The 20970-nt window shown below is 45.3% G+C and overlaps 1 protein-coding gene across 3 annotated transcripts in view; it reads left to right on the top strand.

The window, feature by feature from the left end:
- The window catches only part of RXRA (retinoid X receptor alpha), a 288589-nt gene that overhangs the window by 198452 nt on the left and 69167 nt on the right, over window positions 1–20970 (top strand). For all 3 annotated transcript variants that reach the window (XM_020981921.2, XM_020981920.2, XM_020981922.2), the window contains exons 2-3: window positions 4262–4527; window positions 17374–17524. In XM_020981921.2, the coding sequence (XP_020837580.1) occupies window positions 4262–4527; window positions 17374–17524 (417 nt within the window). The remainder of the gene's footprint in view (window positions 1–4261; window positions 4528–17373; window positions 17525–20970) is intronic.

The raw sequence follows: 20970 nt of genomic DNA, 5'->3' as shown, positions 1-20970 counted from the left end.
TTTCCTGCAACTTTGCTCAAACAATTAATTGTCTCAATATCTTTGCTGATTCTTTAGGATTTTCCAAGTAAATCATCATATCTTCAGCAGATAAGAAGTAGTTTTGTCGCCTCTATCTCTCTTTATGCCTTTTGATTTCATTTTCTTGACTTATTGCTATTGCTAGAATTATATAAAATTATATTAGAGAGGATGGGCAACCTTGTTTCATTCTCATATCTTTTTGTTTGCTTGTTTGTTTTTTGGTGAGGAAATTGGGATTAAGTGACTTGCCCAGGGTCCCACATCTAGTAAGTGCGAAGTGTCTGAGGTCAGATTTGAGCTCAAGTCCTCCTGACTCCAAGGCTGGAGCTCTGTCCACTACGCCACCTAGCTGACCCTCTCCTGTCTTTTTGGAAAAGGTTCTAGTGTATCCTCATTGCATATGATGCTTGCTTGTGATTTTAGATAGATGCTCTTTATGATGTAAGAACAAAGGTCTTTTTTCTGTGCTTGTACTTTGTAGAGTTTTTAGCATAAAAGAGCATTGTATTTTGTCAAAGGCTTTTTTTTTCATCTATTGAGATGGCCATGCATTTTGGGTGTTTTGATTTTTAAAAAGGTTAATGATTTTGATTGTTTTAAACCATCCTTTCAGTTTTGGTATAACTCCAACTTGGTCATAATGGATGATTTATTGTGTAAATCTTTGTAGTCTGTTTGGCAGGATTCTGTGTACAATTTTTGAGTCAATGTTCATGAATGATATTGGCCTGTAGTTTTCTTGCTGTGTTTTATCTTTCCCTGGTTTTGGTCCTAAGACTATATTTATCTCATGCAAAGATTTTGGTAGTCTCTCAACTCTAGTTTCTACAGCAATTTGTTCAGTTCCGTATTTTCTCTTTTGTTTGTCTTTCTCTTAGTCTTGTCCAAAACTCAGAGGGGAATATTTAAGTCTGCTGACATCATTGTGTTACTGTCTGGTTTTTTTTTTTTTGGTAACTCAGACGTTTCCTTTATTGGTTTGGATACTAAAGTATTTAGAGGTTTATTACTCATATTGATTTGTTGATTATCGGTTTCGTGCTTATACTGATTTGTTGTCTATGGTTCCTTTCAGCATAATATGGTTTCCTTGTTTATCTGTTTTTATTTTTTGATTTTTTTTTGTTTTATCAGATAACATGATAGTAACTCCTGATTTTTTGGATTTACTTGATGTGTAGTAACCCCCGCCCCCCATTTCCTCAGGTTTATTTTGTATTGTTTTTATTTTTGAAATGTGTTTCTTATAAACAACAGACTGTAGAGTTTTGCTATCTAATCTGTCATTCATTTTTGTTTTATTGGATTTTTTTAATCCATTCACACTTGAAGTGATGGGAGTTAGGTTTATATTTTCTTCCATCGGTCTCTAATATTGGGATTTTTTCAAGATATGATTTTTTTCCTTTTCTGTAAACAAAGTGCTATGTTCCTTCACTTACTTTACCTTTAATCTTTTTTAAGGTAGCCCTGTTCCCACTGGCTCTCTTCTCCTCAGCCCTTGACCCCCTTCTCTCTTTTGTCACCTCTTTCCCTTTGGAGTTCCATTTATTAATTTATTTTTCTTTCCTGCTTTTATCTTGGATCTGGAGGACATATTTCCTTCTGTTGTTAATGTTTGCCCTATTGATTTATCTGCTTATGTTCAGAGTCCTTGGGTTTTCTTCTTTCTGGGATCTTTGGTAGTTTCAATCATTTCCCCCTCTCATTTTCCCCTATTTACTTTCTCATTGTCCCTTTTGATGGTGGTTTCCTTGGATTCTGGATCTCTCAGTGTCTCAGTCTTCTCCCACGCTGAGGTGGTTCATCAGCCTAGGTTTCTGTCCCAAGTGACTTTTGTAGGGTCAGAACTGCCTGCAGGTAGATGCCAAGCTTTTCCCCTCAGCCTTAGTGGAGGGATGCACAGGGTCTACCATCCCTCTCCTTACCCCCCCCCCAATTCCCCACAGACTCACAACATGGTGCCCTGTCCCCTCTAGTCTCTGGCATGGCACAGGTTGTTCAGAGAGCTGATGCCATGGGCTTGTTTGCCCTGGCATAATTACTTCAGTTTTGCCTTTCTGGTGCCAGGGGGTTGGCCTAATTTCCACAGCCTGGAGTGGGGTCTCTATGGCACTGGAAGGAGGGAGAGTAGACTTAGGTCTAAGGATGGATTTTGTTGGGAACCTGTGTCAGGTTCTTGAGTCTGCTAACGCAGCCTCGCTGCTAATAGTGTGGGAGGTAGGTGAGGGGTGCACCATGTGTCTACAAGAAGCCTTTGCCCGACTAGAGTCTCCCACTGCATCCTAGGCCATCTCTTGCCATCTGGATCTATGTCTTACCACTGGATCCAGATGATTCTGGAGGATAAAGTGAGGCTGGTGACTTTGCAGAGCCCTCCCTCACTTAAATCTAATTCACTTGCAAGTCATGGCATCATCTCCCTGATGTCAGGGTCCTCTTTGAGAACAAAGGACGAACAACAACCCCTGTGAGTAGGAGTAGGAGCTGCCCCCTGGGGACCCAGCTGGAACTGGCCATCCAGCAGCACAGTCTTCTCTCTCTCCCCTCTCCCCTCTCCCCTTTCTCCCCTCTCCCCTCTCTCTCCTCCCCTCTCCCCTCTCCCCTCTCCCCTCTCCCCTCTCCTCTCCCTCCTCTCCACTCTCCCCTCTCCCCTCTCTCCTCTCCCCTCTCCCCTCTCCCCTCTCTCTCCTCTCCCCTCTCCCCTCTCCCCTCTCTCTCCTCTCCCCTCTCCCCTCTCCCTTTCTCTCTCCCTCTCCCCCTCTCCCCTCTCCCCTCTCCCCTCTCCCCTCTCCCCTCTCTCCCCTCTCCCCTCTCCCCTCTCCCTCTCTCCTCTCTCCTCTCTCCTCTCTCCTCTCTCTCTCTCTCTCTTTTCCCCTCCTGTCCCTTCCCTCTGCCCACATAGGGTATCATACCCTGACTGTAGACACTCTTTCCAAAGGAATGTGAGAAGTTGTGGGGATCACGGAAGACATCTAGTCCACCATCATGTTTCTCACTTTCATGATAGACCTCTAAGTGGGATGTGGCAGTTTGTTTACCCTCTAGTATGCCTGCGTCCTGGTGAGGTTACTCTCTGCTCAACTGATAGGGATGGGGAAACATAATTAGTGTTTGCTGAATGCTTTGAAATCCTCAAGATGAAAGGCACTGAGCAAGTGGGAGGTCACACTCCCACACCTGAGCCTCCTTACTCTTCAGTACCCTTCATCCACTCTGCTGGTGCACAAACATGGCATCCTCTTGCTGCTTTAGCATGACTCCCACAGTATGTTACTGCCCCTGCATACCACATCTGAAAACAGGACTCTCTGCACCCAGAATGCACACTCGCTTCTATATCAAATATGTCCCACTTCAATCCAACATCTAGAAAAACCCACTCTCCCCACTGGCAGCAAATGCTCTCATGAACTGCATATTATGTTTAATGTGTACTCCGCCCCCCTTCCCTATCACAGTTGGTTTTCTCTGGTGAGGAGTGGCATGCCATGATTTTAAAATGCACCCATACATCATGAATATCATGTATTATATTTCCTTCTCTGCCCACCTCAAAAAAATCCATGAAGTAGCCTTTGCTTAGACCCTAATAGAACAGAACTGTCTGTTCTTAGCTCACAGCTACATTTCTGTGTGACCTGGAATGAGTCATAGAACCTTCTTTGACCCTTAAATTTCCCTCCATGGGGAATGGAGGAAAAGAGGAATGTTAGCTCCCTTGACTCTGAGGGAGGGATGCTGTGGGTGAGGATGAACAGATTTCTTCTTAGGCCCTTTGACATCCTAGAGTTAGGAGAGACTGGATGCTTCTGGCCTTGCCTGGGTGGGGAATCCAGGCCAGCTTCTTAGGAGCACATCAGATGACAGATAGCAGAGGTGAATGTTATTTTCTATGGCGCTTGGCTGAAAACTCAAAAAAGTATGGAACCCTGTGGAAAAGAAAAACGACAGGGTACTCCAGATATATGATCATTTTGGTCAGAGACCAGGGTGCGCTGGGTTAGAGTGTGGTTAAAGCAAGAGTGTACGGTGCTGTGAACTGTCCAATCCTGTTGGGACTGTAATTTCAGGAAGCTCTGGTATGTTGCTAGTACCAACCTTGGATCATTTGTGTCAGTACAGGAAAGCCAAAGGAGATGGAAGGTCCTTTTCTGTTGGAAAACTTCGGAGGAAGCCTGGCAAATGAATGTCTCTTTTTTGTAACCACTGCTTTACCCTGGTTTTTGTCTTGCAGATTTTTCCACCCAGGTCAATCCCACATCCCTGAATTCGCCCACTGGCAGAGGGTCCATGGCTGCACCCTCCCTGCACCCGTCCATTGGCCCAGGCCTTGGCTCATCGCTCGGCTCGTCCAGCCAGCTGCACTCACCCATCAGCACCCTCAGCTCCCCCATCAATGGCATGGGCCCTCCCTTCTCTGTCATCAGCTCCCCCATGGGGCCTCACTCAATGTCTGTCCCCACAACTCCCACCCTTGGGTTTGGGACGGGCAGCCCTCAGGTGAGTAGCCAAAGAAGACAGCTGCTGTTGGTTGGGTTTATGGGCATTGAAACTTTATATATGGTGACTCTAGCATTGAAAATAGTGATGTTATGGATGATGAAGATAACGTGGTCTCTTCTGTGTTCAAAGATGATGTCAATCTACCACTGGGCTGCATTTCCAGCAATGGGCTTATTGAACCAGCCTTAGTTCTTACCTTGTCCCTTTTTTGGTGATCAAGATATACTGATGTCTCTATGGGCAGGGGCTAGTCTATAGTTTGGGTTAGGATTCATTCTGTGGTTGAGGTTGGAGGTCAGTGAAATGCAGTGAAAATGTACCCAGGAAAGTGTGATTTATTTTGTAACTTTATCCATTACATTTTGTCATCTAGAGTATGCATTTCAGCAAAAACATATCTGCCAGTATTTTATCACACTTTTTATTAAATATTTAGGGAAAGTCCACCTTTGGATGCCAATTTATAGTTTCTGGGACCTTCCTCTTAGTTACTGAAAATTGAAAGTAAAATTCTGAGTTGTCTCTTTTTTTTCTAGAAAATACACTGATTTATTTAAAATTCTGCCCCATCACCAGAAGAGTTTTCATTTTTGTACCTTCTTTCTTATTATTTGGTGGGGGAAGGTAATTTCTTTTACACATAATATCTCACACTCTTGCTCTAGAGATTAAGAAAAATTTGGTACCTATTAAGTATATGGCCAGGGTTAGGGATCATTCTGTGCCCAAGATAACTGGAGGATGGGATCAGTCCATGGCTGGAGTTAGGGCTTAATCTGCGTCTGAGCGAGCTAATTGGCCTGTTTGGGGGATCAGATCTATAAGTTCAAACTCATGAGTCCCGTGCTCTAACCATAGTGCCTAGCCCTCCTCCAGACCTCTATAGCTGTGATCATGCACTGCACCTGGCCACTGGCTCCATTAGATGGTGTTAATTACAAGGCTGTTGCCTACATGGGATATTATTGGGCCAGGGTCTGTCCCAAGCAGATTCTATGAACCTAGACCCTGCCCTCAAGGAGCTTTCTGTTTCATGGAACTGAGAAGGAACTTTAATGACCAACAAGCCCAACCCTTTCATTTTACAGATCAGGAAACTGAGGTCCAGAGACATTACCGACTTGTCCAAGGTCACACAAGGCAGTAGGTGTGAGAACCAGAGTTCAGTTTGACCCTCTTTCTATTGCGCTGTGACTGTCTTTCGCTGCCCACTCACTCTCCTACAGTGGCTGTGAGCACAGGAGTCTCAGGATCAGAAGAACGGATGGGGGAGAGTGTAGCTCCAGGGTGGAGGGTGATGGGGTGGGTTCCTAGGTTCATTTCTTCACTGAGCAATTACTAAGGAATAATGATGATTTGTAGCTCACTGCAGGGCCAGATACACTAATTGGGATTTGGCAAACATCTGGCAGAGGGCTTAGCTTTCTGTCATCTTAGGACCTCTCCCACCGCCTGCCCCATTCCCTAGTGCTGCCATCAGCACTAATGGGAGATGGCTGCACCCCTGTACCCCTAAGTACAGTTCGATAGAGGGTGACCCAGAACCCTTAGGGAAAGTCAGGGAGTATCCAAGCCAGAACCACCTTCTTCACTCAGAAATCCTTCTCTTCGCTCTTGGCAGTACTCTGTTGAAATTGCACCTAAAACTGGAAGTGTGAGCAGACCCCCCAAATCTGAAATACGTGCCACGAAACAAGCCCTTGGTTCTAGTTCCAGCCGTTCCACTGTTGTTCAGGGTGGCCTTAGGAGGGTCACCTCCTTTCTGTATACCTCATCAGGCCCTCTAACGTGAGGGGATGGGACTAGAAGATTTCTCAGGTCTTTCCTACCTCTAAGGTTCTGTGATCCCATCAGATAGCTTGTGTGTCCAAATGGGAAGAAGCTCTTCTCCAGGGAATCCCATAGGTACCATCATTCATGGACTTTCCCAGGCAAGATTCTGACTCCTCTCCTCTAAGACTTTGCTATCCACTCCCAGAAAATTAGGATCATAGTGTTTTGAACAGGAGTTCTTAACGTAGGGTCTATGAACGTACACGTGTGTGTGTGTGTGTGTGTGTGTGTGTGTGTGTGTGTGTGTATGTGTGTTTATAAATATTTTAATGTCTGAACTTTTAGTACTGTGTCCCAAAAGTCTTAGTGCAGCTTTGAGCTTGAATAGCTTAGTATATATATATGAGTAGAATTGAAGATTCACATTCCATGCTATCTCCTTGTGAGAGCTTTAATGACTTAAAACTGCACTAAGACTTTTGGGACACCCTGTATAATTAGTTTCCTTTGTAGTGCTATGGATTTTATGGATTTAAAAACTTTCTGAAGGGGGGCCCATAGGCTTCACCAGATTTCCAAAGGGGTGGAACCTCTGATTTAGATTTAGATTAAGATTAAGTTCCTTGGAGATGATCTAATCTAAGCCTCTAATTTTACAGTTATGAAATCAAGGGCAAGAGAGGTTGAGTGGCTTGCCCAGGGTCCCACAAATAGCATAATGCCCGGTCCAGGTTGTTGTTGTTCAGTTGTTTTAGCTGTCTCTAACTCTTTGTGACTCCGTCTGGCATTTTCTTGGCAAAGATACTGGAGTGGTTTGCCATATCCTTCTCCAGGGTCATTGTGCAGATGAGGAAACTGAGGCAAGCAGAGTTAAGTGACTTGTCCAAAGTCATACACCTAATAAGTGTCTGAGACTCAGGTCTTCCTGACTGCAGGCCATGTGCTTTCTCCACTGTGCCACCTAACTGTCCCTAGGTCCTATGATTGGTCCATAGTAGGTGATTAATAAATGCTCCTAGGATAGTAAGGATTTGAACCTTAGAATACTTGACTCCACACTCCACACAGCACCCATAAATAGATTGTAGGATTTGCATTAGGGTAAGTCCAGCCATAATACCACACTCTGCTCCCCCTTCAACCCAGTGTGAGCTTTGGGGGGGTGGGAAACAGGGGTCCTGTGGAGAGGTCAGCAGCTGTTAGGCAATATGCTGATTCATCTCCTTCTTGGCCCTCTTCCCCTCATACCCCCCTCCTGTTCCCCAGCCCAGAAGAAAATACCCTTGCTTGGCTGGCTTTGAAGGGCCAGCCCTTTATCACCAGGCTCCTCCCCGGCTGGGGTGCTTGGCTTCACAGTGAGCAAAGACTGGGCCTAGCTCCCATTGTCTTGGTGCCAGGTGGCGGTCAGCCTTGTTTTCCTACCCTCTTTCCCCTCTTCCCTTCTGCACTGCTGCCCCTCAGCAGCGGGTGGCGGGGAGGCAGAGGTGCTGATTGCAGATTATGTCAAACCTACAGCCATCCTGGGCATGAACTCATTAAAAATAGCCATTCTGGCCGCCTGGCTGTCCTGCTCTGCCACCTGTTCTCCATGAGCTGAACGCTACCCACTTAGCAGAAGGGCAGATTAAGAAATTTGCCACCAGGATTTTATTTATTGGGTCCTTGGGATCTGTTGGAGTCAAGACACCTGCTGGCTCTCTCCTTTCTGATTCATTGCTTCTTTACTTTGGCCCTGTGACCAGGATGGTTGTGAGAGTCATGCCCTTAGTGGGGCGAAGGCTGGGGGCAGTCCCTAGGAGGGCAGTTGGGTGTTTGCCTGAGTGAACGAACCTGTTTTACAGTTCACTACAATTTTATTCATATACACACAAACATATATGTGTCTATGTATACATATATATATGTATATACATGTATTGTTTGTTGTATAGTTGTTTTTAGGTGTGTCTGACTCTTCATTTTTTTCTTGGCAAAGGTACGGGAGTGGTTTGCCATTTCCTTCTCCAGCTCATTTGACAGATGAGGAAACTGAGGCAGACAGGGTCACACAGCTAGTCTGAGGCTGGATTTGAACTTGGGTCTCCCTGATTACAGGCCCGGAACTCTATGCAGTGTGCTATGAAGAACTTTTTAATGGGCAAGTTACCAGTGTTACAAAGGGAAAAATAAAATTGTTCTTGCCCTCCAGAAGCTGGTAGTCTACTGGCCTTTGGGTATACATATAGAAGCTTACATATATTTGGAGTATGGACGCTCTACTATATTGTGTGGCTTCCCTGGGGTGTTGTCTGATGGACAAGTCGAATTAGTGCCCCATCACCTTGAAGGCTCATTACCTTTACTCCGGTATTCTCTAGGCAGCAGAACAGACTTCAGGTAATATGTAAGGAAGAACTTTCTAAGCACAAGCACTGCTTTGTGTGGTAGTGAGGTCCCTGTCACTAGATGTATCCAAGCATGGTACCACGTATCAGTGATGATCTAGAGGGAGTGACTGTGTAGGGTTGTATTAGATGACCTCTGACATCATTTTAAAGTAGAAAGAACTCTGGAATTAGAGTCCTGAGACCCGGGCTTGACCAGTGGGCTTTGAGAAAAGTGCTTTCCCAAACTCCTAAAATATTATATAAATGTGATTATGATGATTCTCATTCTTGATCCAAAAATCTGCCTCTGCATGCTCTGTCATAGGAGTGTGGGGGTCTATGAATTAGCCAGGGAAGCTAGAGTCAAGGGACCTGGGCCTGGTGGGCCTGTGAGTGGATGAGGGACAAATCTTCCTTGTACAGGGACATTCAGTTTAAGTTCATTAAACATTTATTAAATTCCTGTTATGTGCCAGGCACTACGCAAGGTTCTAGAGGTAAAAAGACAAGAATGAAACAGTCTTTGTCCTCAAAGAGCTTGAGTTTCATAGGATATCAGTGGGGGCAGACCCCTCATTGGTTTTCCACTCCAAATGGTCCTCCTCACAGAATAGTCCCTGGCTACCTTCCTCTGCTCTTACAAGCTGCAGAACTGGGCACACAGAAAGGCATAGGGGCAAGACCAGAATGGTCAAGTCCAGGCCTGGGGGTTCTCAGACAAAACGAGATCCTTCGTACAGCAGGCTCAACCTCTTACTTTGGCCCCAGGAACCAGACAGCATTCCTTCTGCTTAGTCATACTCTCTGGGCCTGTTTTCAGACTGAATAAGGGAGACCCCTCCCTCCCAGCCTGGGTTGAGGGGATAAGGTAGGAGATTGAGATTAGAGAAAAGTGCCTTTTTTGGCTCACTTTGTTATCTTCCTCTTCGTACACATAGTTTTCAGTTCAGCCTATGGCAGGTGAGTAAATGGGCCAACCCAAACACTAAGCAAATTTCCTCCCCCCCCCATCATTCCTGCCCTTTGTGAGCCAAGCCAAGTTTCAAGGATTCTGTAGAATTTTCCCCCTGGAAACCTGGGGTTCCCCATTGCGTAGAGATGGGTGGAGTGAGGAGAGGGATTCATGCTGAACCACCCCCACAAGCCCAGAATTGTCCAAACCTGTGAGATTCACTGACTTCTGCTGTTTTCTGTGAAGCCTGGTCTTCTCGTTTATAGAATGATCGAATGTCAGCAACGGGTGGGACCGTAGAAATCATTTAATCTTGCTGCTTCACTGTTTACAGAAGGGAAAGCTGAAAAGAGAAGAGGAGAGAAGGGCTGTGCTCAAAGTCACTTAGCAAGTTCATGACAGAGCTATGACTGGATCTTTCACATGTCCCCACTCCCAGTCTATTTCCTTTTCCACTACTTTCCACTCTCTCTTTCTAGATTGGAGTGAATTGATAATGATCCAGTCTGCAATGATTTCTTGTGGTGGTTGATCATTTACAGTTCTTCTTTTGAAAACTATTCCTTTGATCCCTTACCTATCCCTTACCTCTTTGGTCTCATGCATTTGGGTCAATTCCTTATGCATCTGGACTGTCAGACTTTTATCATTTTTCCCCCTACTCAACACTTTCTCTTCTTATCCTTGCCATATTTATTTTGTTTTAGCAGAAACTTTTAAAATAGAAATTTTCCATTTCAGGACTTTGTAATATGGAATGTTTGTTTTTCTTTACCTAGAACCTTGATTTTTTTGTTGGTAATTGCATTTCAATATAATTGATTTTCATTTATAACCCTATGCATTTTATTTTATGCATTTAAAGATATTATTCTGAGAAGGGAACCATAGGCTTCACCAGATTGCCAAAGGTTAAGAGCCCTCGGTATATTTTGTCTTTCATGATTACCTCTCTGTCCAGTGAGCATTTTTGAGTACTTCCTTTGTGCAAGATGCTGTAATGGGCTCTGAGGACACAAAAGCCCCCCAAAACAAGAGATCTGTGTTGCCCAAGTGAATGTGATTCAATGTTGTGTGACATAGACCACCTATTGAAGAGCAGAGAGAAGGTCAGGAGGGAGAGAGTTGGAGAGAGGCAGGCAGGCAGGCAGAGTGAAGCTAGAGAATTAGGGATAGGGTGGGGTTTGAATTAGTCAAGGGTTTAATTACTAGTCCTGGTTATTTCAGGAAGTCACACGGACTCCAGGTGGGGAACTGAAATCAATGCCCAGGGATATGAAAGGGGAAATTGAATCGGACCACCCTCCCCTCTCCAGCTATCCTACAAATCCATCTTTAGACTGTGGTGCTGGTGATCTGGGGATCTTACCCATTCCTCTGTCGTGGTCTGGCACAAGTTATCTTCCTGACAGAGGCTGGGAAGATATGCAGCCTTAATGGACTTGGCCATCTGTCCCCTGTCTGAGAGCATTAGGGACATCCCTGGCAGGGAGGTAGGAAGAAGAGATGATGGGAGCCTTCAAAAGGGAGGGCTGCCCATAGGGCCCCAGGAGAGAGATAGGAGAAGCCATTTATTTTGCACTTAAAAGTGAAGGGGACCTTTTCTGAAGTCTTTGCTTGAGATGATCATTATCAACAAGGACAGAAAGCAAAATTAGTGCTTAACTCCTGATTTTTAAGCCCAGTGCTTGGTTAAAGAGAGACCTTCCATAGACTCTTGTTAATAACAACAGCAACAGTAGTAGTAGTAGTAGTAGTAGTAGTAGTAGTAGTAGTAGTAGTAGTAGTAGTAGTATTAAGTAGTAGTTAGTAGTAGTAGTTGTGGTGGTGGTGTTTATTATTTTAAGGTTTTCTGTCCCACTTGATTCTCCCAAGAACTCTGGGAGGTGTTGCTGCCATGGCTGGTTTGCGTCTCTGATTGCTTACGTCCTATTGTGCATTATAGTTACCAAGCTTGTGTCCCCCTCCTAGCAGTTAAGCTCCAGGAGGAGAAGACACCACTGCCCCGAGTCTTAGCTTGTTCTTCTGTAACGTAAGCACCATAAGCACCAGCTTAAGTGTTTGGTGATTGATTGGTGGATAGGTTGATAGTGAATCACTCAATCGAGTGTAGATTAATCATCTGCTTTTTGCCAGACACTGTGCTGAATGCTGGGGATACTAAAATAGAAGTGAAATACTCCATGCCTTCAAGGAGTTTCTGTTCTGGACAACATATGCTGTACATATCTTAGTGTATGTGAATGCAGATAGGATGAGTAGGAGGTGGTTTGGGGAGGGAGGGCTATAGCAGCTGGGGAGATCAGGAGAAGCTTCATGGAGAAGATGGATCTTGAGCTGAGTTGCAGGAAGTTGGGGATTGCAAGAGAGAGAGATGAAGAGGGAAAGTATTACAGGTTTAGGGATTAGCGAGTGAAGGGCACAGAGATGGGCGATGAGTGTTGCATGTGAGGCTTAGCATGGTGGGAAAGTGTAAAGACCCTGTTAATTCACCCCCTAGCCTTTGGCATATGCCTTCCCCTGACTGGGCTTCCGTGCTTCCACCTGTAAAAGATCAGGTTGGATTAGAGTGAAGCCAAGGTCCGTCTCAGCTTTGACACTCTGCAAGTATCTGTACAGTGAGTTCTCCTTTGGGAAAGAAGAGTGAGTAAGGACCAGAAGGAATTCTTTCCTTCCCTGCACTTGGCCCCTCCCCCTAGGGTTCTGGGAGAAGTGGTGATTGCAGATGCTGAACCAGCATGGATGGTGCTGGTGGAAGGTGCTCTGAATCACCTGGCGGATGCCACTTGTGATCCAGCTGTGCCTCGTTAGCTCTGGAAACCCTGCTGAGGCAGAAGGAGGCCAGGAGGATGGGGGGGTGGCGGCTAGGGACTGCAGAGACAGACCTTCCTCCACGTCTCCGCGGTTCTCTTGGCAGCTGCCTCAGCAAAGGCTTCTGAAGAGGCAGCTGGGATGAGGTGGAGAGGGGAGGGCAGAAATGCTCACTCTAAAAGGGTGGTTTTCCACTCATGATGTGGGAGCAGGCCCAGAGAGGGAGGAGGGCATTGAAAGATGTCCTGCAAGAGGGGGAAGGAGCACCAAAGTGAGAGTTAGGACTCCTTCACCTGCTGCTAGCTACCTGGGAGACTTGCCCTTTCTGAGGCTCGGTGACTGTCGGTACATTGAGGCAGTGGCTTTGATGCTCCCCAAAGGCCCTATGGTTGAAAGAACTCTGGACTGAGCATCATAGAATAATTGAATTTAAAGGTAGAAGGGACCTTTGACATCCACAAGATTGGATATATATTGGTATAGTGGAAGAAAGATCATAGATTTAGAGGTAGAAGGTTGGCCTTAGAGATTACCTCATCCAGCCTTCTTGTTTTATAGATTAGGAAACTGAAGTCCCCCGAAAGGTTATATGGCTTTCTCAAAGTCATCCGCTAGCTGAGCTTTAACCACCATCCTCAAACTCTGTGAATCCAGTGCCTGGTATAATGGAAGGAGAATTAGATTTAGAATCAAGAGCTTGGGTTCAGATCTCGGCTCTGCGACTTACTATTTGTGTGACCTTGGGCAAATCCCTTAACCTTTCTAGAGGGGCCTCAGTTAATTTGACTCTAAAATGTGATTAGTAGGAGTTGGGTCCTGTTGGTATCTGGCAGCAGGAGATAGAGCCTGGCTATATATGTCGTCTGCTATTCCTCTTTTGGGGCAGAGAGATTGCCCCCTCCCCATTCTGCTGCTTCCCTGAGGCTCCCTGTTGCATAGTGAGTCGTGAGGTTAATTCTACTTGGTGCTTGGAGAAATAGGGGCTTCTTCCTGATGTTAGAAGGGAGCTCTTCCTAGCTCTTAGCATTCTGGTCCTGCGGAGCCACAGAAACATCCTCAGTCCAATGCTAGGGGGTTGGCTGTCTTGTTTCCCAGGCCAGAGTTAGTCTGAGTAAGGGCTTAGGGCACATTGTGGGGACAAGGAAGCAGAGAGCATCACTCCAGCACTTTGTCCCATTGAAGTTTCAGGGTAGCCACAGAAAGAGGAAACAGTGGTAAGTTCTCCTTGCTCCACTGAGCTGACTCAGTGCCTTCTCCTTGGCTTTTGCTGAGTCGTGGTCCATGGGACAGCGTCAGGGAGGCTGGGGCGAAGTAACTGGGGGGGCCAGGAGGGTCAAACCCCTACTGAGTGGCTCTGTCAGAGACCATTCCAAACTGTTCTCCAGAGCAGTGTGCAGAGCAGATTCACAGTTAACATCTGTTAAATTCTCATGCTTTGCACTAGGGATATGACAATGAAATGTGACAGTGTCTTCTCTCAAGGGGTTTCTACTCTACCAGATGGAAATACAGCACACACATGATTATGTATGATACAATATAGAGTGTAATAGGGGCAAAGAAAAGATTTAGACCAAGGGTGGGGAACCTGTGGCCTCGAGGCCACATGTGGCCCTCTAAGTCCTCAAGTGCGGCCCTTTGACTAAGTCCAAGTTTTACAGAACAAGGGAATTTGTTTTGTGAAGTTTGGAGTCAGTCAAAGGGCTGCATCTGAGGACCTAGAGGGCTGTATGTGGCCTCAAGGCCACAGGTCCCTCACCCCTGAGTTAGACAATGTTGTAAGCAAAAAAATTTAGGAGAGAAGAACATCTTCATTTTTCAAAGGAGGGGAAGTAGTGAGAGACGGTCTCAAACTTTTTGGTGTCAGGACTCCTTTACATTCTTAAAAAAATATTGAAGACCTGTTCTCTACACATCACACAGATATCTAGTTGGTATCTGAATAGGAAAATAATGTCTTAGTATTATCACAAAAGTAGTATTGATTTCGCAGAGCCCATGACAAAGTCATGGGTATCACCAAGGGTTCAAAGATCACTCTTTGAGAACTACTGAGGTAGGAGGTAGCCCCTAAAAAGGGTGATGCCTTTGAGGAAAGGAAGGATTTCAACAGGTGGAGGTGAGGAAGGACTATATTTTAGGCTCAGGGGGGAAACAAAGAGATGTTAGATGGCAGAACAGGATTGCAGAACAGTTACTCGAGTAATTTGGCTGGAATATAGCCTGTGAAGGAGGATATTGTGAAATAAGACTGAAGAGGTAAGGTTCATAGGAACATCGATTTAGAGCTGGAAGTTAATTTCGAGGCCATCCAGTCTGACACCTGAGAGTTAAGTGACTTGTCCAAAGTCACATAAGTAGAAGAGGCAGAGTCCGAATTTGAACCCAAGGCCAGTGATTTGAGCCCAGTGGAGAAGGGTATTGAATGGCAAGTTAATAAATGTATGTGTTGTGGGCAGCTAGGTGGTGCAGTGGATAGAGCAGTAGTCCTGAAGTCAGGAGAACCTGAGTTCAAATCCAGCCTCAGACCAAACACTTGACATTTACTAGCTGTGTGACCCTGGGCAAGTCACTTAATCCCAATTGCCTAAAAAAAAAAAGGTTAAAAAAAGAAACATATATGTTGTTTTAGAGGCATTTGGGAATCATTAAAGTTTTTTGAGCAGGCAAATGACATGATGAATTAACATGTGCGTTAAAAGGAGGAGGCTTTATGAGCTCCCTTGATTTCCTTCAAGCCACCAAGTACATATTATTCATCTATTGTATACCCAGTGTTGGGCTAGAAACTGGGAGGCAGGTATTACAAGTATTATCCTCATTCTGCAGATGAATAAACTGAGACTTGGATTATTGAAATGTCTTGTTCCAGGTGACATAGCTAATAAGCAATAGAGCCATCTCTAGGCATAGAATAGACAATAACTTCATTAAGGACCCCAGGTCATATCATTTTGTGTAATATACCTTTCCCCTTATAACAGACAGTAGTGCAGGCAGGCTTCTTTCTATTTAACCCAGGCCAACTTTCTAGGAGAGTTTAACCTCAAAACAGCCTTGTAGGGACTAGGGACAGCTATGGGTTCCTCATTCCATCAAAAGGAAACTGAGGCCCAGAGGTACTCAGTAACTTGTAGCAGAATCTTGGAGTCATGAATCCTCAAAATTGGTCTATGATCTTGGAGTTCTTTTAATCCAGTCTCCTTCCAGAGATGTGAACCCCCTCTTTAACATCCCTGACAAGCAGGAAGCTAACCTCTTTTTGAACATCTCCAGCAGTGAACACCTATCTCCCTAGGTAGCCCAACTCTTTTTTTGTGGAGCTCTAAGAGTGGCCCCAGTTATGCAGTACATGTCTTTGGAATGGATAATTAGAAACCATTTTCTCTTCCAGAGCATAAAGGAGAATGTATTTTCTTCAGGGCTAGTGGTCAATATTAGGAACTGAGTTTTTTTTCTTTCCCCAGAACCAGTTCTCTTCCTGTTATATCAGAAAGGAGGAAGGGGGCATTACTTTTGTTGGGGAAGGCAAATGGATTTCCCAGATTGAGAAGTCAGGTTTTCTGAGGCTACTGAGGTACACAGCAGACAAGATCTGTTACTTCCCTGGCATTTACAAGTGTTGGAGAGTTTCTCCTTTCCTCAAGGGGTGTGGAACAGAGGAGCATTTTAGAGAAGAAAACAAATATTTGTCTCTTGCAAGTTCCCTGGTGTCTGGTGGGAAGGGGGCCAGCCCTCTGAGGGGGAACTTCAGAATGGGATGAGGCTCAGCAGAAATGTTAGTGGAGACAGGATGGGGAAGTAGAGGGTAAGAGCCAAGCTGGAGATTGTTGGGGGGGTGGGGTGGGGAAGTTGTTATGCTGATATGCTGAGAGCCCTGAGAGGCGGAGGCTGTATCAGATAGGGGGTGCCAGGATGGTTAAGTGGAATCAAAAGTGCCCTGTCATTCCAGCATTGCTACGGTAACAGAGTGAATTTCCCACGCTTCCCTTCCTGGCCAGGTTTCAGGTCCTGTTCTGCCTAGAGGGTGGGTGGAAGATGGTGGTTCGAGAATTGAAGTGTAGCAGGAGGACTGGACAAAGTAGTTAGTCTGCATCTTTGAATCTAGAACCCACTCCCCATCCTTCTGTTCCCTTCCCTGCCCCCTTGCCCACCCTCTATCCTTTCCCACTGGGTAGTAAACTTATCATATCCTGTGACCTGGACATTAATCAATTCGATGCTGTTCTAGGCCCTGTATCCTGAAAAGGCCTCTCCAGGAGAATGACTTGAAAGGAAGAGAAGGACAGGGCTGAGCTGAATTAAGGCTCCAGTATATCCCCTCCAGGAAAGAGAAAACAGAATACTGACATCTAAGATCCTTCTATAGACTTTAATACAGAGGCCAGACTTGTGTGGGGCAGCTTGGTGTAAGGGGCAGCTTCGTGAGAGTAGAGACAATGTCATATCTATACTTCCTGTCACTCAGAGCCTAGAGCAAAGTGTTCTGCATATACCAGGTACTTAATCAGAGCTTCTGGTACAGTGGAAAAAAATGCTAGATTTGGAATAAGACCTTGGTTCAAATCCTGGCTTTGCTAGTTAATGCGCATCTGACCTTGACTGAGGCATTTAATTTCTATGGTCCTTAGTTTCCTTCTCTGTTAAATGAAGGAACTGGACTGGAGAAGGCATCTAGGGTCCCTTGAAGTGCTAAATCCTGTCATCCTGGGCTCAGTTCCCTCCTCCACGCAACGGAGTCAGCAGTATTTGTGCTGTTTATCTCATGGATGTGTTGTGAGGTTTTATTCTGTAAAACTGAAAGCACTAAAGAAATAGCAGCTATTGTAGACAGCTGATGGTTTATGTAGAGATAGCACTGTAGGAAATGGGGATGGCAGAATTTGTTCTCTCTTTCATGAGGCATCATCTTAACATTACCCTCTGTTTTTCCCTCCCCAGCTCAATTCGCCAATGAACCCTGTCAGCAGCACAGAAGATATTAAGCCACCCCTTGGGCTCAATGGAGTTCTTAAAGTGCCCGCCCATCCCTCAGGAACTATGGCCTCCTTCACCAAGCACATATGTGCCATCTGTGGGGACCGCTCCTCAGGTAAAATCTGCCGGACGAGAGCTATTCTGCACATGGAGGGAGACCCCCCAGTATGGGCGTGGGCAAGAAAGCCAGCATAGGGACACTCAATTAAATTCCAAAATCATTGATTAATGTCTGTGCAGAGCACTCTAGGAGAGACTAGAATTGGAGCTTGCAGTCAGTCAGAAGCTTACAGCAGAGCCAGAAGTTAAAAATTGCTCTCCCTCTTGAGCTTCATTCAGCCTACTCCTTAAACTCACATTTCCTTTCCAACTCTGACTGCATAGATGTCCTTTGGATCTTCCCATCAGCTCAACAGTTCCTTCCTTGCCTTTGGTACAGATATTACCAAAATGTAGTGAAACCTGGAGAAACCAGGATGTTTGGGGAATAGACTCCTCTGGTAAATATTGTTTTCTGCATAATAGAAAGTGTACAGAGTGACAGGATTTAGAGATGGGAAGGCACTTTAGAAACCACACATTCTAATACTCTTTATTTTATTCTGAATTTAAACCCTCTCCCCCGCCTCTGCCTGAAAGGGAATATTTCCATGGACAATGTAGAATAGAAAAAAAGGATTATATGTAAAATCATGAATCTCTAATATGTTAAAGTATGTAAGTCAGCATGTTACTTTCAAAGCTCTCTTGCTAGTTTGTGTAAATCTTATTTTAAAGATGAAGATACAGAGGCTCAGAGAGATGGAGTGCCTTGCCCAACCAGGGCCATTTGGTAAATAGCAGAGTAGAGATTCAAACCCAGGTCCTGTGACCCCCAAACCCAGTGCTTTTCCTAAGAAAGCACATTTTGCCTGTTTCAGCCCCAAGTCTTACTGTTTCTAAGCTTTGTTAACAGTCTTTTTAAAGCGCCAGAATTAACTTGCCTGCCTTATGAAAGAGGCACATTCCCCTACGAGGATGTGTCATCTGCCTCTAGTACAGTGACTTTCCCATGGTGCTGGAAGCTGTTGCTTGTCATTGAAGCTTTGATAGCTGAGGAAACTGCAGGACCTCAGGGGCGTCTTTCATCATTCCCTATCATGGGGGAGCTTCAGAAGGTGTGAGAACACACTCTTTAGACTTTAGAACATAGAATGTCGAAGCTTGAAGTGACTGTTTAGTCTCCTTTATTTAACCGATGGAGAAACTGAGGCCTGGCGAACTGACATGAGCAGTCAGTAGAAGAGCTGGGAATAGAATCCCGGTCTCCTGACTCCCAGTAGAGGGTTCTTTGCTTTCTGGTTCCTCATTGTGGATTATAAGGCTTTGTTCCCTGTTAAAGGCATTTCAGACCTCATTCTGGGCCTGAACCTGGCCCTAGGTGTCTCCCCTTGTTTATTACTCTTTTTCCTGCATCCTTGTCATGAGTCTCTAAGAAGCCTGAGGGTGCCTTTTAGAGGCTGTCTCTGACTTGGTCTGGTGTTGCCATAGAGACAGTGACCTAAGGAGACCCTTCCTCCCCAGGAGAGGAGACCCTGGCCCTCCCCAACTTGAGTGGACTGCTTGATGACATGGCCTCCAGGCATCTCCCCCTTTTCTTCCCTCCCCTCCCCCTTTGCATCCAGAGATTGATAACTCTCTGGGCCAGCTAAGCTGTAAAACCCAGAATCTCATCATGAATGAGGCACTGGCGCTCAGGAGGGGAATTGGAGGTGATGATGATACCATTTATCAGGCAGCCCTAGCCTCAGGCAGTTTCATTTGGCTAATTCCCCTCTTTTGAAGTCCTTTCACTAGGCCTTATACACATACAGACGCATATTTGTACATACTCGCTAATGTACATGTGTACACACGGACATTCTTCATCTATGTTCATATATTCTCTTACATATCCCCTATACCCATCTCTAGCTGTCTCCAGTACGCTATACTATATCCTCACACTTGCATTGAAACAAAAACAGATGCATCTATAATTCTGACAACCTCTGATACCACATCATGTGACCATCCGCAGAACTGCCACCAACATAGAACTTTCTCTCCTCTCTCTCCCCCCTTCTCTCTCTCTCTCTCTCTCTCTCTCTCTCTCTCTCTCTCTCTCTCTCTCTCTCTCTCTCTCTCTCTCTCTCTCTCTCTCTCTCTCTCTCTCTCACCCCCCCCTTCTCCCTCTTTCTTCTTCTTTCCCTCTCTCCCTATCCACCCTCCCCTTCAGGTATATATGTGCACATACACAGTATTTCTTAAAGCCTTGATTTTATTCCACAGTGGGTGAGGATGTAGATAAACAGAGAAGTGGCAATTCCAGAAGAGCTTGTGGCATGTTGAGGCCGGTAGATAGCCAGTGAAGAGACTAGGTTAGCTAGGGTAGACATTTCGTTTGGGCAGGAGAGAGAATCACAGAATCATAGATGAGCCTGAAGGGACTAGTTCATCTAGTCTAGCCCCCTCTTTTTACAGATGAGGATACTGAGGCTCAGAGAATGTTCGGTGACTTAAATTACAGGACCCCAGAGTTAATGGACCTTTTCAGGACCACTGAGTTAATAGAGGTCACAGAGGAAGGTTTTGTATTCAGGCCTTCCAGACTCCCATGTCCAGAACTCTTAACTACTATTCTGTGCTGCCTCTCCAGATGTAGTTGGATGGATAGATTAGGGTCAGACTTTGCAGGGCCTTGAATGACATTTTGGTGTCAGAAAGGCAGAGGAGCGGCAGCAGAAAAGACTTTCTATAGGAATTCCCCCTGCTAACTGATGTAATAGTGTGGTTTGATAGAAAGAGCCCTAGATGGAGACCTGGATTCAAACCAATTCACAGTATGATATTAAGCAAGTGTCTTCCCTTTTCTGGGCCCTAGTTTTCCCTTTGGAAAATTAGGGGGTTAGCAGACAACCTTTAAGGTCCTGTTGAGCTCTGACGTTCTTGCTGTTATGTGTATCTAAAGGAGATTGGGAGTGATTCTTGTTCCTCAAAACTCAGAAGTTGGAGGCGTTGGCGGCGTCTTTGGCTCTTCCCACTTCCTCTCCAGCCTCCCCCTCACATTCAGTCAGTTGCTAAGTCCTATGGATTCTAGTGGCATGACAATTCGTGCATCTTTTCCCTCCTGTCCACTATAGTCCAGGTCTATGTAACGTCTTACCTGGACTATGATAGTAGTCTCCTAACTAGTTCCCTAGCCTCTGGTGTATCCCTTCACCAGCAGGCAAAATAATCAGAATACATGATATTACTTTGATATTCTAAGACTTCTAGCGGTTCATTGTAACATAAGGGCTAAGACATAAACTTTTTAGCTTGAAATTTAAGTAATTTTTCAATTTGGCTTCACCCTACCTTTCCAGGCTTATTTCACGTCCCTCCCCTTTACTCGTTCTTTAGCCAGACTGTGTTGGCAGTCAGTTGGTGCAGTGGATAGAGCACCAGGCCTGGACTCAGGACGATTCATCTTCCTGAGTTCAAATCTGCTTCAGACACCTACTAACTGTGTGACCGTGGACAAGTTACTTAACCCTATTT

Source organism: Phascolarctos cinereus, unplaced genomic scaffold (assembly GCF_003287225.1).
Source record: "Phascolarctos cinereus isolate Bilbo 61053 unplaced genomic scaffold, phaCin_HiC Scaffold_2;HRSCAF=192, whole genome shotgun sequence".
NCBI classification, from domain to species: Eukaryota; Metazoa; Chordata; class Mammalia; order Diprotodontia; family Phascolarctidae; genus Phascolarctos; species Phascolarctos cinereus.
Note: the sequence above shows the minus strand (reverse complement) of the source record. Positions and strands in the feature narration are given on the sequence as shown.